This window comes from Limanda limanda, chromosome 16, assembly GCF_963576545.1.
Source record: "Limanda limanda chromosome 16, fLimLim1.1, whole genome shotgun sequence".
In the NCBI taxonomy this organism is placed as follows: domain Eukaryota; kingdom Metazoa; phylum Chordata; class Actinopteri; order Pleuronectiformes; family Pleuronectidae; genus Limanda; species Limanda limanda.
The window spans coordinates 24,084,349-24,103,892 of NC_083651.1; the positions used below are offsets into that span (position 1 = coordinate 24,084,349).

At 41.4% G+C, this 19,544-nt stretch overlaps 1 protein-coding gene across 1 annotated transcript in view; it reads right to left on the reverse strand.

The window, feature by feature from the left end:
- ube2f (ubiquitin-conjugating enzyme E2F (putative)) overlaps positions 1 to 5,579 on the reverse strand; it is a 29,321-nt gene extending 23,742 nt beyond the window's left edge. Inside the window, exons 1-3 of the mRNA XM_061088355.1 lie at positions 5,391 to 5,579; positions 2,986 to 3,160; positions 1,528 to 1,557 (exon numbers count right to left, since the gene is read on the reverse strand). Of these exons, the coding sequence (XP_060944338.1) occupies positions 1,528 to 1,557; positions 2,986 to 3,100 (145 nt within the window). The 5' untranslated portion in view covers positions 3,101 to 3,160; positions 5,391 to 5,579. The remainder of the gene's footprint in view (positions 1 to 1,527; positions 1,558 to 2,985; positions 3,161 to 5,390) is intronic.
- Positions 5,580 to 19,544: the final 13,965 nt, after the last annotated feature.

Genomic DNA, 19,544 nt, shown 5'->3' on the forward strand with positions numbered 1-19,544 from the left:
TCTTACTGTACTTAAAAAGTATTTTAAAGTGTGACGTTTTCAAAAACTGATTCATCACTTTTGATGGGTCCTCGACTCTGTGCTTTCAACAGATCTTCAAAGCTACGTCCTTGTACGGCCTTGTGTATAATTTGCCTTCAGTTTGCATTTTATTTTCCTATCCATTCTTTGTAGCTTTACAATTCTCTTGCTTCTGAAAGACAACGTCAATAGACCGAGCTGTAGTTTAACTAGTCCCTGATCATGTGAGTTTTTGCTGTATTATATTCTGTTCTCTTGATGGTGAAAAGCCTAAATATCTAAATATACTCCGCATCTGTCATTGCTTTGCATTACAATCCCCTTGTCTGATCGTCACCCTTTCAAAAAAATCCACGGGATCTTCTCAGCTTCGTTTTAAATAGACTTCCCACACTAGGCTTACAGCATGAATTGGCAGACATGTAAATGTTTGGTGGAAATGAAAAGCAGAAGACATCCTTACAGGCTGTTTGAGCATTGTGGGGGGATTTCTGATCATTTTCCTAGTTCCACCCCTTGTTCACCTGTTCCTTCACCCATTTGTTAACATCAGTTCTGCGAGGATGTGAGGCTGTGACCTCGGAGCGACTCTCTTGTTTGTGTATTGTCATATCCAAAGAAGACAAATGTAGTTAAGTATCTGCCTTTTTTCTGGCGGATGACGTATACAACATTTTTCCCTAAGCAACAAGTCAACTTTCTAGTTTAACCTAGACAAGCTGTTTGTCCGGCTTCCACGGCCCTCGCCTGCGAGGACAAACTCCTCAGACCACAAACAAACACAAGCAGCCAAAGCAGTAATGATGGATTCTGCTCTCATGCATAACAATAACCTGATCACTGACTAATGAAGAGCTGATATTCTGCGGTGTTAATCTCAAAAGCAGGAGCCAGCTAAAGTTGAGAGTGAAGTTTGTTGGAACAAATCTTTCCCAGGACGTGTTTGACAAGTATGACAAGCATGAAAGCTGTCAAGGCCCCAGAGCCTGTGTGATTATAATATTAAAGACTATGGCTCGTTTCCAGAATTTTACAGCAACATTAATGCAGCAGAGCTGGTGGGTCTGGATAAAAATTAAAAACTGAAGAAGTTATGCTTTAGAGAAGGTTCTCTACTGTGTAAATAATTGTGTGAATAATTTAGACTGACCTTACTTTAATAAATATCTTGATGTGTACAAACTTCTAAAAACATTCAATCAACAAACATTTTTAAATATTAAAATTGGAAAAAAACTGACACATTTACTGCTAAAAATAATCAGATTCAGGCCAAAGAGCTTTATGTTACTGTAATACAGTTTTAATAACTGTTAAAAATGACCTACACCAGAGCACTGTAATAAAGTATGATATATAAATTCAGTAACTCAGCTGTAACACTATAAGATGTAAGATGTGGAGCTGAATAAATGTGAATATAAGCACAGGGAGGAGGAGACAGAACAACAGAGTCTGACAGCTCACTCAGTTGCTGCAGTGCACGGAGGTGTGTGTTGTACTTACTGGGGAGATTGGATTCAAGTTCTGCAACTTCTGTTGAGAGAAAAGGACAACCATGATTGAGGGAGGAGCCGTGGCAACGCACTCAGACACACTTTACTTTTTCACGTTTTGTTATAAATTCTATAAAAGCTATAGTGATCAGAAAGATTTGATTTGTTAAAAAAGACGAAGATGATAAAACAAACACGCTCCTTCGGTAGGAGCAGGAAATGGATGCATTAATAAAGTTCTTATTGTGGAGCAGATCTGGTTTTAGCAGAATGGGTTAAAGAAATAAAGCTTCTCAGCCTCAGCTTGATCAATAGACAGTTTGGGATTCAAGCCAGCCCACTTGACTTTGTGATTATCCCCCTTGGGGGCACCAAAACAAACAGACTAATAAAATCTAGTCGGAATCGCACGGATAAAATCACTTACACAAGGCAATAGTAATGCAAGAAGGAAAAAAGTCACTTAAATGTTAAACTGGACAGTATTATGCTGGTGTCTGTTTGTAAGATTGTGTCCAACTACATTCACATTGAGTTGTAGAGGATGTTGCACCAGTGGTGGAGAAAGCAACACTGAATCTACTCTGATTATAAATACTAGTGTCATACTTGATGGCAAATTCTGGGTTCATACACATGTTTATGAAAACAAATTTTTCATGACCACACATGTTCTAAAATGTCTGTATTATACTTGTTTATCAAGACTCTATCTCACAATGTTTTTGAAGGTGATTGAATGTCACAGCTGTCTCTGAATTTAATAATCCTACAGTTTTGGTTGATTAACTTATGAACAGCGATACAACAAGTCCCATCACATTCTGACAGTGTGAAGTGATTCTTTTTTTTGTCTCCCCCTTTGAATTAGATTGTTTCTTATTCCAGGCCTCGTTCTTTCTATCGTTCTCACTCTCACTCACTGTTTATCTGCAGCAGCAGTGGATCAGTGTGTTTTATTTATTAGTCACACTCACTGCTGTGGCCACCAAACAATCTGTCTTTCTTCACCTCCTCCTCACTCACAAACAGCTCGATGTCAGTGTCACAGAGTTGCTCTTCTTCTTCTCATTCACCATAGAAACCCATTGGTCAGCAGGATAATTGAATATTCATGGTGTGCTTGGCATTTACAATTTATGATTGAATGTAGGCCTGTTGAGGGCGAACTTTGGGGCAGGTTCACGTATGCACATTTCAAGGTGGACTACCCAGTGTTTTAAAAATAAGGCCTGTGCTCTTTATAAATTATACAAACTCTTGCATGAAGCTGTAACCTTAATCACACTGGATTTAAACATGGGAGTAAATGCACACACTGTAAAAAGAAAAAGCAACCTGGAACACAGTAGAGGAACCTGAAGAATTGATAAAAAATGAATTCATGTCCGACAAAGTTCTTGTGCGCAGCTGGGACTAACCCTGCAACCGTCAAGGTATAGGCGGTAAAGAAATGAATACCGTGTACCTTTGGTAAGGAGGCGGTCTCTGATGGAGATTCTGTGGGTGGAGTCGGAGGCTCCAGAGGCACGTCCCGTCTTTCCTCCATCCTCCCTCTTCAGTTTACTGGCCAGTGTTAGCATGGCTACGCCGTTGTGGTCTGCCTCGGTCTGCCCCACGCTGCTACACTGCTGCTCAAAGTCCTGACAGTCACACAGAGCATGAGGAGAACGTTAGCTCATTTTATCATATGGCAGAAAAGAGGAGAAAAATGTGTTTCTTTACTGCAGCTACAGGTGAATATGATACAGAAATACCTAATACTGGCAAATTTAAATTTAACTGTTGAACACAACCATATGTGTCATCTATGTGAGATACTAATGATATCTCCAGGCTGCAGATATAAATAGGATATATGATAAAGAAACGGAGGAGTGTTAAGAGATAAATCATATTCATGGCCAAAGCTCAATTCTGCTTAGAAATAACAGATATTTTCACTTTTTTTCAGCCGACACATATTCAGTCTTCAGTGAAGAGATAAAAGAACAGAACTTAAGAGTTTAATGGGTTTGACACAGAGAAGTGATGAGTGCTTCACATCAAGAAGCCAAAAACGATGCATTTGGTTAAAGATTCATTTTATCTTCAACCCACTCTTTTATTTGTAGAAAGAGTGAGTTTGCACTGAAGCTCCACTGATAGCATTAGTGGCGTTTCTGATAAATAATATTCAACCGACCTGCAGCAACAGCAAAGTAGCAGGAAAACAAAAAGGTACTTCAACCCCATGCTCCTGCCAACTTCCCTATTAATGCTGCTCCAGTAGGAAGTCATTAACTATGTTATGACACTGTTGGGTTCATAGATGCAAACCTTTAATCTTTACTTCCTTCAATAGTCCAAAGACATGCATTTTTTTGCCCAATCTAAATTGCCCATGGGAGTAAATGGTTGTTTGTCTCTGCTGACCTGTCCAGGGTGTCCCACTCCTCTAGCCCAATGTCAGCTGGGATTTGCACTAGCAACCCCCCCCCTGCAACCCTCAATAGGATAAGCAGTGTTGCTAATAGATGGATCTGCGTCTTTGCTTTTATTCACCAGGTGGAGTGAGAGCTTCTGATGCATTCTAGTCCAGTCTCCACTCAAAGTGCTTCATAATCACATTCACTCATTCATATAGTGCTTCTATATATAGCACTTTTTTACTGCCACGGCTATCAGAGTTAATTTGGGGTTCAGCGTCTGGCCAAGGGACACTTGGATGTGCGTAGAGCGGTGGAAGAGCTCAGGGATCAAACCACTGACCTTGCAGTTTGTTGAGGTTACTCCTGATCCAGAACTTCCCTGTTTACTTGTAAATGCAGTTTATTCCAAATGTCTTTTAGCCCCTGTCTCTCTACAGGAGCACTTCCCTGCTGTGTCTTTGTGTGTCCAGTCTGAGCGCTGCAGGGGCTCGAGTTGGGCCACAGCAGGGGGGCCGAGCGGGAAGGTATCAGGTAACACTCGACTGACTCAACAGCCCACCTGCCCCGGCTGTCAGTCACTGCAGTCGCTGGCTGACACACAGGCTACCTGGATTTTACTAAGAGTGACAAACACACAACTTGATCGTGTGTTGTGCAATTACACAAAACACTCCCTGATATGACCTCACAGGCGTCCATCTCATTATACACATGATTATCGACAACACAACATAGGGAGTGAGCTCAGCTGTTCAGTCAAATGGGTGCAGCACGATTGTGCAATGATCTTTGTACCTCACAAGTAAGTGACATCAGCTAACATCCACCTCCTGTGTGTGTGTGTGTGTGTGTGTGTGTGTGTGTGTGTGTGTGTGTGTGTGTGTGTGTGTGTGTGTGTGTCTGTGTCTGTGTGTCTGTGTGTGTGTGTGTGTGTGTGTGTCTGTGTGTGTGTGTCTGTGTGTGTGTGTGTGTGTGTGTGTGTGTGTGTGTGTGGGTGTGTGTGTGTGTAGCCCTGAGTGTCAGACCTGTTGTGGTACTCATCAACACTCAGGACTCACACTTAGTGTAGATACTTGTGTGTGTGTGTTTGTGTGTTTGTGTGTTTGTGTGTGTGTGTGTGCGTGTGTGCGTATGTATGTATGTGTGTGCAGCCCTGAGTGTCAGACCTGTTGTGGTAGTCAACAACACTCAGGAGGACTCACACTTAGTGTAGATACTTGTGTGTCTGTGAGTTTCTGAGCAGTTACTAACCGTCACAACAAACCGCTAACCCCGCTAACCACAGCTAGCTAGACCCGGTCCCTGAGCTGGAACCCGGTCCCGGCTCAGGGCTCGTTCCTCCCGCAGGTGGACCAGCTTGTCTCCGCCGGCAGGGGACACGAGTTCGGGTTGTCTTGTATAAAAGTCCCCTCGCTGGACGTGATCTCAGTCCACCTCAGTGTTGTTCTGTGTGTGTCTTTACCTGCTGTCTCAGGGATAGCGCTCCGTGCTACACCATCATCAACCCGCCCTCCTGGGTTCGAGGCGCCGTCTGGAGCCGGGTTAGGGTTATAGGGTGTGTGTGGATCTGTCTCACACACACGCAGGACCTGGAGGCTCCCGTGGGACTCGCACTGACATGGACACTCAGCTGTCACAACTTGGATCCGGCGTCATGGGCAACGGAAGTGCGGTGCGTGCCGTTCCTCATTGTCGTCCGGGTATACACGCGGGCGGATAAACAGTTCCGCACGGTGGCTCCCTCGTTTCCGGTCGGTTCTATGATAAAAATGTGATAATTATTATGACTAAGTCTCCAGTATTCATCGTTGCGATGAGGAGACACTCACATAAATCTGCTGTTAAAATGTATTCAACAATTATTATTATTATTATTATTAGGGCCCGAGCACTGATCAAAGGTCAGATGAGGCCCTATTGAAATTGTAAGGATTATTATTATTATTATTATTATTATTATTATTATTATTATTATTATTATTATTATTATTATTATTATTATTATTATTATTATTATTATTATTATTCTGGCAAATGAATTGGCTTTTTGAGGGCTTTATCATGCTCAAATACCAAAATTTGCAGAAAGTTAGAAAGTGGTGAAAATGTACGTATTCTGAAGGAATTTTCAATGGGCATCGCAAATTGGCTCAACGGTGCCCCCCGAGACCCCTGGAACGTGTTCACATTGACCAGTCTTCACAAAAATCGATATTTATTATTATTATTATTATTATTATTATTATTATTATTATTATTATTATTATTGGTGGTGGTGGTGGTTTTGTTGTTGTTATTGTTGTTTTAATTGTTATTATTATTAGGTTGCTACAATCGCTCTTACCTAACAGTTAGGAAGAAGTACCGAAACACATACGCACACTCACGTTTGTGCACCAACACACATACACACACACACACACAAACACACACACACAAACACACACACTTACTATGGTTCATAATAACCACTAATTGCTTACAATAACCCTAACGCAACATTGACCTTGACCCTAACTTTAACCTCAACCACTGACCCACAAATTTAAAGGATGGTTGGCTGGCAGACACACTCTCTCTCTCTCTCTCTCTCTCTCTCTCTCTCTCTCTCTCTCTCTCTCTCTCTCTCTCTCTCTCTCTCTCTCTCTCTCTCTCTCTCTCTCTCTCTCTCTCTCTCTCTCTCTCTCTCTCTCTCTCTCTCGCCCGCTCGCCCCTTGGGGTAAACTCAATTCACCCTGAGCTGGGATTCACTCAACCCGTTGGACCAAGGTGCCTGAGACCTGTCATTTTAAAGCTGAGCTGCTGCTGAAAAGAAAAGAGAAGCAGACACTGTTAATCTTGAAGCGAGGGATTTGATTTGATTTCATCTGTTTGGACAGTCGTTGGCCATAGGGCTTCCTGCGATGCTGATACACCAAAGGATTTGCCCCCGTGACAATGGTATGTATGTTCACTCCTCTTCACAGGGTGTGCTTCACAGTTTGCTTTTGTTATTCTGCCGAAGTCAAGTGAGGACAAATTGTACATCTGTGTTTATTTATAGGAGGGGTATTAGCATGTTGTAGAGAGAGGTCGGAGAAGCTCTCCAACAAAAACTTGATCAGCTGGAGTTAAAACATATGCAGTCCAGAAACTAAACATTGAAAGAGATAAAGAACAGTAGATGTCCTGAATTCGAATGGGATCAGGGAGGACAACATACTGTAGATAGTAACAAATACAACTTTCCAACTTATCCCCAAATGAACCGTAAAAAAAGAGAGAAAATCCATTAGTGAAAACAATAATTTCTGTCACATCAGATTTTTCAGGCTCGACAACAGTACAAGGGGGAAAAAAGCCTTTCTGGCCAAAGGGGGCAATTATCTGACAGAAAAAGCGCCTCAATGAATTCCAGACATCTTTTCAGAAACCTTTCAAAAAGCCCAATGTGGAAAATGTGGAAAATTTTTAGGGTCGTGTTTGAGGCTTTCAACCACTATCATCTTTGTTTTTTTGGTGGTTTTTATTTTTAAAAAAGTGACTTTAAAATTGATATAAAGCAATCCTTATCACTTCAACCATTTTCAACCCAAAACCTTTATTCTTTACCTAAACATCACAAAAGGTCTGTGGCCATGCAACAGCTTCGTGAGGCTGGGATCAAGGCTCAGCTGTGTTTTGACAAAAGAATGTATATGGTTTCAGCTCAGGCAAATCCGACACCGGACATCTGGTGGACAGCCCAAGGAGAACCACAGCCCCCCTGACATTACAACTGCAGCCATTAATGAAGCTCAGTCAGACAGAAGTGGATGTGACAGCAGGAAAGTCAATCGCAGTCATGGTAGAATATGTGAGCAGGCCTATTGTATATCAAGCAGTCTTGTTGTGATCACTTGTTGTGATCGGCTGCCTCCACGATCAAGATCCACTCTCACAATCTCCCGTATTCAGTGTTAGAATCAAACTTGGTCCGACCGTGTGAAGAGTGTTGCAGTTGTTACTGAGAAAACTTACATTTAAGGAGTTAAGCTATAGAGTGAATTGTTTAACAATCAGACACCTCGAAGAAAGCTGCCATCATTCAGAAAATAAGACAAGACGTCAGGGCAAGAGGAAACCAGCTGCGACATCACCCACGTGTTTGTGAGCTGCTGCTGCTTCTAAGCCTTGAGTTTGGAATTTTAATAAGCAGCATCTTGGCTTTTTAAACAAGAAATAACCATATTGTTGGAGACTGACTGAGAAATCCAGGTCACTGCACACCCACCCACACCTGCAAACTACCTGAAACTCGAGATTATAAAGTCCCAGGGAACATTTTTACTTTGTATTGAAGTTTTCTTATAGAATACAAATTTACTTATTTCGCCAACCAGAGGAGTCGCCCTCTGCTGGTCTATTGAGATAATACAGGTTTTAGGCCCTCCTGTATTGGCGTCACTTTTAAACCCGGATTCCACGTCCATCTTTATAAATAGTCTATGATTCCAACGTATCAGCTTTAGGATTCATATTGTCCTTACATCCAAGTCATAGCTGACCCATATTGACCCTCTCAATCACAGAACCTCCTGCTGCCTTGATACCTGCAGGGTTTTCCAAAAACATCATCAAATCACATTTTTTTTTTTTTTTTTTACAACTTTATTTATCATTTTTCCATGTTGAAAACATTTACATCATTAATTATGCATTTCTTACAAAAGTTGCGCACCCGCCCCCCGCCCCCCACCCCAACCAGATGGCATCCCAACAAATAAATCCACAAAAACACTCACGTATCACACTGACAGACAGAACACCAAAAGAAGAAAGCAAATATAGACAGATACAAAAAGGAGACAGGCCAAAGGAAAAAATAAATAAATAAATAAATAAATAAATAAATAAATAAATAAATAAATAAATAAATAAATAAATAAATAAATAAATAAATAAATAAATAAATTAATAATAATAATAATAATAAATAAATAAATTTAAAGAAAAGACTCAAACCAATCTATGTTGATCATTATGTTCATAACACCAACATCCAGGACCTTTAACATAAGAAAAAATTCCCAACAGTCAGAATATAAGCATTGAGAAGACTAGGAAGGCAATCAGAGAAGGAAAGAGGGAAAGATAAATACATATTAAATAAGAACAAGGATTCAGGCAAAAGGCAAACTCTTGATATGTGTCATGAACTGTGACCAGGTTCTGTCGTATTTAACCTCCGACCCGTGTACTGTATATCTAATTTTTTCCAGAGCCAATCCCAACATCACCTCTCTAATCCAATGAATATAGGCAGGAGGATTCTTCCCCTTCCAATTCAGCAGAATCAGACGTCGGGCATGCAATGATGCAAAGGCAATTGCATTTTTATGGAGACGGGACAGCTTTAGCTCCTCCCTTACTACACCAAAGATAGCTATCAAAGGGTCAGGCTGCAGTGTTTTGCCAGATATTGCTGAGAGTGATTGGAAGACTGAGGACCAGAAGCCATACAAAGATGGACATGACCAAAACATGTGTCCTAAAGAAACAGGAGAATATTGACATCTAGGACAGTTTGGTGTAACATTAGGGTATAATTTAGACAGTCTATCGTTAGAATAATGCAACCTGTGGACAACCTTAAATTGAATCAAGCCATGTCTGATACAGAAAGATGATGTGTGTATACGCTGTATGGTATTTTTCCAGGTGTCTTCTGGTATTACTTCTCCAACCTCTCCCTCCCATGCTGCCTTAATTTTGTCCCACGAATGAGGGCAGCCATCCAGAATTAAAGCATATATTTTTGATATTGCTCCTTTATTGAGTGGATTAACATTGAGCACTGAATACAGTAAATCTTTAGAGGGTGGGGATGGGTACCCCGGGAAAAACTTAGAGGCAAAACTTCGAGCCTGAAGATATCTGAAGTAATGAGACTTTGGTAGATTATGATCTTCACATAAAAATTTAAATGATGCAAAGCCATCATCGGTAAAGAGATCCTGAAAGTAGACCAAGCCCCTTCTGTGCCAAACTGCAAATGCCTGATCTATTTGAGATGGTGCAAAAAGATAATTAAACATTATTGGAGAGAAGCTACATATATTTGTCAAATTAAAATGTTTTCTGAACTGACGCCAGATCTTAATCGAATTTTGGACCACCAAATTTGAGTTCAGTCCAGGTGCTTTGATATTTACTGTGAGAGGGGCAGTTAGGACCGAAATCGGAGAAACTGGGAGTGTAGCTCCCAGTTCCATATCAGTCCAGACCGGACCCTCCTTATCTGCGAACATGGTAATCCAATGTGTCAGCTTGACAATATTAGCTGCCCAATAGTAAAATAAAAAATTAGGTAAACCCAAACCACCATCAGATTTCACTCTCTCCAGGCTTGCCTTCTTTATACGTGCAGGTTTTTTATTCCATATGAACACAGAAATAAAGCGATCCAGCCTAGCAAAGTAGGATTTTGGGAGAAAAATGGGAATCATTTGGAATAAATAAAGAAACCTGGGCATTACAGTCATCTTCACTACATTTATCCGCCCTGCCAATGAGAGTGGGAGATTTGACCACCTATCCAAATCAGTTTTGGTACGGTCCAAAATCGACCTAAAGTTATACTGAAAAATAGCTTTAATTGAACCTGCTATTTCTATTCCCAGATAAGTAAATTTGTCATTTTCAATTTTAAAAGGCAAATTTTCATAAGTGGTCTGTTTTGCCAGATTATTCAGTGGAAATAATAAAGATTTTGACAAATTAACTTTATACCCCGATATGCTACTGAATTTTTGCAACCAGTGGAGAAGGTAGGGTATGCTCTCAGTTGGGTCTGATATTTGCAAAAGCAGATCATCAGCATAAAGCAAAGTTTTATGGTTTGTTTCACCCCTGGATATACCTTTTATCCTGTCATCTGATCTAATAGCAATCGCCAGTGGTTCTATCGCAATATCAAATAGAAAAGGCGACAGACAGCAACCCTGTCTTGTACCTCTGTGGAGCGGAAAATATTCCGAAATCAGGCCATTTGTCCTGACTGCCGCCATGGGTGTTGAATATAGGACTTTGATCCACTTACAAAAAGTTGGCCCCATTCCAAATTTTTCTAAAGCTGCGAAAAGATAGGTCCATTCAATTCTGTCAAACGCCTTTTCAGCGTCAAGGCTTAGAATAACTTCAGGTTGTACTGTTGAATGGGGGGAAAATAACACATTAAATAATCTTCTCACATTAAAAAATGATTGCCGCCCAGGAATGAAGCCTGTTTGGTCCTCATTAATAATGGTAGGAATAACAGGGTCTAATCGTTTTGCAAGAGTTTTAGTTAAAATTTTATAATCACAGCACAAAAGACTTATTGGCCTATGTGAGCTACACTGTACAGGATCCTTATATTTTTTTAGTAAAACTGAAATTGTGGCCTGGGTAAGCGTTTGCGTCAATCTTCCATTAGCCAAAGATTCATCATAGACTGATTTCAGAATAGGTGCGAGTTTTGAAGAAAATTCCTTGTAAAACTCTGTGGGGAATCCGTCCGGACCTGGCGCCCTTCCTGTTCGAGACAATCTGATGGCACTCGTTATTTCCTCAAGCGACAATGGCTGCTCTAGAGATGACTGAGCATCTGGAGAAAGCCTTGGGGTATCAAGAGAATCAAGAAACGAGTAAATCTCAGATGAGCTACCATCTACCTCTGACTGATATAGAGTAGAATAATATTGCTTAAACTGGTCATTAATGACTCTGGGACTGCGAGATATCGAGTCAGCGCCTGTATTAACTCCTGGGATAATTTGTGCAGTTGACTGCTGTTTAAGTTGAAGTGCAAGGAGTCTCCCCGCTTTATCTCCATGCTCATAATATACCTGTCTGGATTTAAAAATATTTTTCTCGGCTTTCCATGTCATAAGCTTATTGAATTCAGTTTGCAACAGTAATTTCTCCTTAAAAAGATCTGGTGTAGGCGAAAGAGCATAACGCCTATCAATATCTGCAATTTTGTCAGCAAGCTCTTTAAGTTGTTTGGAACGCTCCTTATTCCTATGTGCCACATAAGAGATAACTTGGCCCCTAATATAGGCTTTCATAGACTCCCATAAAATTCACCTTGAAACATCCTGAGTATCATTAATTTCCAAAAAGAAGTCAATCTGATTGTTGAGAAATGTTCTAAAATGTGTACATAAAAGTAGCTGGGGGTCAAGCCGCCAAGTTCGTTGAGGCGCTACATTGGCTGGAAAAACTAGATCCATCTGTACTGGGCTGTGGTCTGATAGCACTATACTGTGATATTTACTGCTGGAAATTAAGGGGAGTAGCTGGTTATCGACAATGAAATAATCAATCCTGGAATAACTATGATGAACGGAGGAAAAGAAGGAGAATTGCTTCGTAGTTGGATTTTTTGTCCGCCAGGGGTCTGATAAGCCATAAGAGTAGAGGAGGGAATTAATAACCACTGCGGCTGATGAGAGAGTATTATTTGCCCTTACACTTGACCTGTCTAGCTGGGTATGAAGGACGCAGTTGAAGTCTCCACCTAAAATTAACTTGTAGGAAGGTCCGGAAGAGTTGAAAAAAAATTAAGAAAGAATTGTGCATTGTCCCAGTTTGGTCCATAAATGTTAGCCAATATTACTGGTGTATTAAATAGCTTGCCCACTACAATAATATATCTGCCATTAGCATCTGATATTACTTCAGAGTGTTCAAATGGGATCCCCTTTCTAATCAGGAATGCTGTTCCCCTGGCTTTGTAATTAAAACGTGAATGATATATTTGTCCAATCCATTTACAACTTAGTCTTTTTTGGGAATTAATATTTAAATGTGTCTCCTGTAGCAATATTACATCAGGTTTTAGTGATTTCAGATGACTAAATATTTTGCTCCGTTTAACCATGTTATTCAGGCCTTTGACGTTCCAGCTAATGAACGAAATTGCTCCTTGTTGATTATTTGCATTATTCAGAATCATAGAGCAACAGTCTGTAGTGAACCGGTCCTGCATGTTGGCTATATCTGAGTACTTTAGTGCATGTTTGAGTCAAACCATAAACCACAAATGAAACCAAAAGAAAACGGACAAAAACAAACAAATAGACATATATAAACCCCTTACCATCCTGGACTCCCGGGCTGGTCTTCCTTAAACCTGAGACTGCCCTGAAAACTCTCCTCTCTCTTCTAAGCATATAACACGTCTACACTAACTTAAACTCTTGCATGAACTCTGCAAAGGCAGAACAAAATGTAAAAGGGCTTTCTTCTCGATACTATTCTTGCCGCGTGTGTGCTGGCACCATTTGTTCACAGGCTGATAAGGTTCTTAACATTTACAGTTGGAAGATTACCCCACCAGAAAAAAAAGAGAGTAAAATCAACTAGAATTAGTACTACTTGTGGTGGGTGAATTAAACAAATTTTTTACATTTTCATTTATATTCCTCAGATGACTGAAAGATGTCACTTAAACTTGTCCATAGTCCAAACATAAAATGCATCCAACTGCAGTGTGGTGACGACCATCAGTCAACAAAAAAAAAAAAACTCAGCATGTGCAGACTAGTGCAATATTAACACGCAGCATATGATACCTGTTATGGCCCCGTGAATTAACTCTCACTCTCCCTCCATCTCCCGTGGGTGCAGATTGGTCTCGATGTAGTGCTTTGCCTTGACCGGGTCGTCGAAAGATCCCCGCTCGCCAGCTGGGCCTGTCATCTTCAGTGTGGCTGGAAAAAGGAGACCGTACTTCACGCCCGCACACCGGCGAAGCAATCCCCTCACCTCGGTGAAAGCGGCCCTCTTTTTTCTGACGGCGGCTGAGTAATCTGGGTAGATGTAGAAACGCTTGCCTTTGTGGGTGATGGGACTTGCACCCATGGCCTTTCGAAGAATATCCACTTTCTCCTGAAAGTAGTGGAACTTGATGATTATTGGCCTCGGGGCATCCCCATCCTTTGGTCGCGGCTGCAGGCCCCGGTGCGCACGGTCGAGCATCGGCGTGTAGTCGAGGGCCAGCGCTTCCTTCAGCAATTTGGCAACGGCACTCTCCGGTCGGATGTTTCCGAGTCCCTCTTCCACTCCAATCAGCCTGCAGTTATCTCGCCGCTGCCGGGACTCCAAATCATCGGTCTTATCTGTCAGCCGGACGACTTGTGTAGACAGCGTATTAACTTTAGCTTCAAGTGCAATAACTCGGTTAGCCTGAACATTAGCTTCCTCCTCGAGATCACCAATGCGAGTTGAGAATGTGGCGTTTTCTTTCCGAATTTCTTCCGTCACCCTCGTAAACTCTGCGCGCACCTTCAGGATTTCTTTCTTTAAGTCACTTGCCAAGCTGTCTATTTCCTTGTGCAGTTTATCTGCAGCCGCTGTCACAGACGATTCGATCTTTGTGAGCACACTCCGCTCCGACTGCTTAATGGCCGCCATGATTGCCCCGAGACCCGGCCCTGAACTTGCTTCCGCGGTCGGATCAACATCAGGCGAGTCCGTGGCGTCGGACCTGACTTCGGCTTTTGACATTTAGGCATTCTGAGCAGCTTAGAAATAAATAAAAAACGACTAATTCGAGGGACCTGGCACTTTAGAGACACTTTCGCACCGGAAAGGACAAGAAGGAGAGGAGGAATATTAAGTAAATGTTCAATCTAAGCAGAGCCCACCAAGACACGTCTTCACATGTCGCTGCTCCGCCGTCCCTCCAAATCTCAAATCACATTTTCAAGCAAATATTTGACACTTATACCCACTTACCCTGATGCAGCAAGTATTAAACCTCTATGGTGTCATTAATAAGGTTGTTTGTCAACAGCTTAACATCTCCTTGCCCCCAAAAATCTGTTTTTCAGGATTTCAATCACATCACCGAACAAGACATATTGTTATGTCTCTATTATGACATCGTTCGTTCCAGTTCTCAGATTTTTAAACTGGCTTCCTGTGTTTAAATACATTTTCTTGTAGCGCCATGTTTCCATTCATCTCAGACCATCTGGGACACGTCTGCTTCCTGTTCCAAAGCTACAGTAAACATGGAGCAGCACGCAATTTGTATGTATATATCTGGGACGAATTCCCAGAAAATGTTTGCTCCTCTACGAATACCATTATGTTTTAATCAAAGTTTAAAATATCACAATTTATTCACATTGTAGATACACACAAGGTGCATGTGAATGTCCTGCAGATATTTGATCATAAAGTTTTGGAGAAGTGGTAGGATGTTCAGAGTCAATCTATCTGGATTTGTTCACTTACTAACACAAACAATTGGAGAAGTGTGTCCTTCACTTAAAACACTTTTTTAAAAAGCAGTTGCTTGAATCAGAAATTGCACCACTACTTACTGTGTGTGTCACATGTGGCTGTCAGTTCACATCCAGCAGTGACATCAGCCCCACCGGCCTTGAGTCTTAATCTTGCAGAAAGCAAGTCTGACACCGGAGGGGGGGGGTTTGCTCTCCCTGCTGGAAACACATGACCAAGATGTCAGCGTATCTTGTCGACTCAATTTACCAGAGAAAAACTCCTCTGCGAGAACATGACTAACGCACATGTCATAACGATACATCTCCTGTTTTATACCTTGTTTGCTTTTCTTATGCTTCACGGTTGTGACAAGCACAGATGCTGTTGGGAAAATTAAGAAGGGCTGTACTCTTTTTGTAAATATAAAAACAAACTATCTAACTAACTATTTAATGTAAATTGAATGATAGTTGTAAAACAAAGCTTACTTCCTGTTGCCAGTAGGTGGCGCCATCACTATTCTTACGCACAGACATATAGATCTGCTCAAGTAGACGCTCTGATGTAGCGTGAGCAATTTTGTGTCAATTGGACAATGTTACCACAACTTGGGGCTGTTGCTACACGCATGTAGTTTGTGGGTGAACCACGAAAACCGAAGTTACAGCAATTTCGCCCTGAAAAAGCCCCAAATGGAAATGCAAATCCTTCAAAATACAATAGGGCCTCCCACCGCTCGGTGCTCGGGTTCTAATGAGAAAACCACAGCAACATTAGTTCTTTCAAACACATTCATGTAAGTGTCATTATAGATTTCTGTCTTTACAAAGTGAGAACTTAATATGTGTGATAAAGGAAGGTCGGTGTTTGATTGACAGCTGATCTCTGTGCGGAGCAGAAACGTCACCACGACGAACTTTGATCAACAAACATGTAGACAAAAGAAGTTAAAGATTTACACACAGAATCCAAATCACTGCTTTTAATGACTCGAGTCTATTTGAGTTTACAGAACTCAGCTGTGGCTTCAGAATAACAACAAAACCTAACTCCAGCATAGAGAGGCTGAGTGAATGTGGAGACTCTGTGGAGGAGAGTCATGGTGTCAGAGACGCTGTAGAAGGACAGAACACCTGCACTGTGATCCAGGTACTCCTACTATGGAGGACACAGGACCTGACACTCGAGTCCTGATGCTGTGGTAACGAAAGATATAACTGTTTACATGAAGATATAACATCCAAGATTTATCATTTAATCCAAATCCAAATTCAAGTAAGCCTCCTGCTCTGCTGATATTCTTGTATGTGACTGTTACACCAACTGACCCTCCCTCCCCCACCTCCACCTCCACCTCCCAGTAACAACGTCCAGTCAGACTCTCTCTACTCAGGACCTGAGGCATGAAAGTAAAACTGTCTGGGTGATCAGAATAAGACTGATCTTCACTCATACATGTTACTTTTTCTGTTTTCCTCAGATAATAACAGTCTGTGTGCTGTTTTTGGATCCAGTGTGATTTCCTGTGAATATCTTTAGAAGTCAGCTCTGGTCTCTGCCTCTGGTTGCCGCAGTAAAACATCCACTTGAGACACAATCTGTAAAATCTCTGTCTCTGTCCCACTCAGAATGTCCTGTAGTCGACCTCTGACATGTGACACAGCTGCTGTCACGTCATCAAAGTTCCTCAGAGGACAGATCCTGATGCTGGATGAGTGTGTAGATTCACTGAGTGGTGACAGTGAGGGGAAGTTGTGTAAAAGCTGGTTGTGATCCTTTGTGTCTGAGAGCTGCTTCAGTTCATGGTCTTTCCTCTTCAGCTTAGTGATCTCCTGCTCCAGTCTCTCCTGAAGCTCTCTGACTTGACTAACCTCAGTTTCCTGCAGGGATCTGATCTGCTGCTCCACATCAAAGCTTCTTTCCTCCAGCAGAGGGATCAGGTCAATGAAGATCTCCTCACTGTCCTCAACTGCTTTAACAGCAGAGCCATTGACGGCCTCCTGCTCCTGTTGAAGCAGCTTCACGTCTTTCTCTGTGTCCTGGACTCTCTGCTGGATTGTTTGTCTCCTCAGCCCGAGCTCTGTCTGCCTCTCAGTCCTTTCTGCTGCAGCTGACACTGTGTCGTGGTCTTTATGTTCCTCCACAGAGCAGAGATAACAGATACACTGCTGATCAGTGCGGCAGAACATCTTCATCACCTTGTCGTGACGAGAGCAGATGTGTTTGATGGCGTGTAACCAAACTTTGACGCCACATCACAGTAGCACAGTGTGACGAAAAGTTAAAATTCGAGCAAGTTTAGATCTCCATCTTGTTGTGATGACACTCACCTAAATTTTAAGTTGATCTGATGAAAGCCCTACAACAATTTTGTCAAAGAAAAAATGTGGAATATGGCCAAATTGGCCACTATATCAAAAATGGCGGGCTTCCTGTTGCGTTTTTCATAATGCTCCTTGAGGCTTTTTTCTATGATTGGTTACGATACACCTTTGTCCCGATTTTGTTGAAGATCGCTTATCCGGAAACCTAGGGGCTGCGTTCCAGGTGGCGCTGTTGAGCCATTTTGCCACGCCCATTTCCGAATACTCCAGAATACGTAAATTTTTACCACTTTCTAATGTACTGCAAACTTTAAACAATTTTTGAGCATGTTGAAGCCCTCAAAAAGCCAATTCACTACGCTCAGAATAATCCTTACAATTTCAATAGGGCCTCCCACCGTTCGGTGCTCGGGCCCTAACTATTAATAAGCAGGGTAGGGATCATCAAAAGAGAATATCATCAGGTGACTACATGATGAAAACAAGTGGAAAAGTAGTTGACATAGATATTTCAGTCCGGGCACAGTCATGTACTAACATATGAAATATCTGAATATGAATATGGTAGTCAGGGAGGTGTTCAGCTTCAGCACATGTGAGTGGAGATGAGAACATGTGTACATCAGACCTGCTCTGTGTTTGAAGTCGCTCCAACTTCCTGAGCAGCGTTTGACCAGAGAGAGGAAACATAATTAAAGTGTGAGTTATTATCAGAGTCTTACATCACCGACGTTAATATTCCGTCAATTTACTCAAAAACTACACTTGCTCCCCATTGAACTCTTAACACCCATGTATTATCTTTTACTTCTGATCAGTCTTCTTTCATTTGAATATAGCAGGAGGGAAAGATGTTTGTTGGGACTATTACAAATGAGTCCTACATCCTATTTGTATGTCCAAATCTTATGTAATGTTTTTGCGTGTGCCTTCTGAATTATTCAGATTTTATACATTGATTTAAATCTACACAGATGAAATCATTGGAGACATTGACATCCTGTTATAAGAGGGAACATCCAATTGTGAAAAGAACCATCAATAAAAATGAATCACTTGAGTTGAGTGTATTTGTGTGAGAAGAGAGTCTGAGCTGTTGAAGTTTAAACTCGTGCAACTGAAACAACAAATAGAAAGGGAAGGTTTGTTTTACCCAGATCGAGCAAATGTTTTTTTTAAGTGAACACTGGGAACACTTGCATTTTGCCTCACTTTGTATTTGTAATGAAACACTTAATTAAACACAATCATTTAAAGATTTTACTGTTTTCTTGAAGCATGCTTTTATTCTCTAAGTAACAGGGGATTATTCCAATTATATATTAGTTCATCAACGTGGAGGAGAGTAAAGGCAAAGACTTTGAAAAGCAAAGTGAAATGATCAAATGTCTAATTAAATATGTATAGATATCAAGAATATTTAATATGTAGAAAAATATTTTGCAGTCAGTGACTGTTTGAAGTGTTGGACCGTCAGACATCAGCAGACTCTCCTTGAATGTTCCCTGGTGATTCTCTTCCACTAGAGCCTCATTCAGCTCTTCACATTGTTCTGCTCTTCACCAACTCCAACACAAAGCTGCACTGAGATCAGGTGAGTGATTCGGCCAATGAAAGATGTCGCAACCCCATAGTTCTGCCAGGTGCAGACAATACAGTTACAGACCCCTTTAAAATCTATATCACCACATCTGTATATCTGTCACATGATAAAATGGGATGACTTGTGTAGAACATGACAAACCTGCAGGGCCCACAAACTCTGAGACACTAAGGCCGTGTGAATAGAGAAGTGAGAGCTAAGTCTCAGGTGGAAATCCTGCAAAGTGGCTACTGATATCTCATCTGAGAGATGGGTCTTGGGAATAAAAACACAAAAAAAAGAAAAATGGCAGCAAATGAACCGTGAATTTCTTTCAAAGGTTCGAGAATCTGAAGTGACAAAATCTCTTTCCTTTCTCTCTCAGGCGCACATATGGTCGTGTCAGTGGAGCTATGAAAAAGCATGTGGTAGCTAGCATGTCATGGGTGGAAATAAATGTACTAAGAGGCAC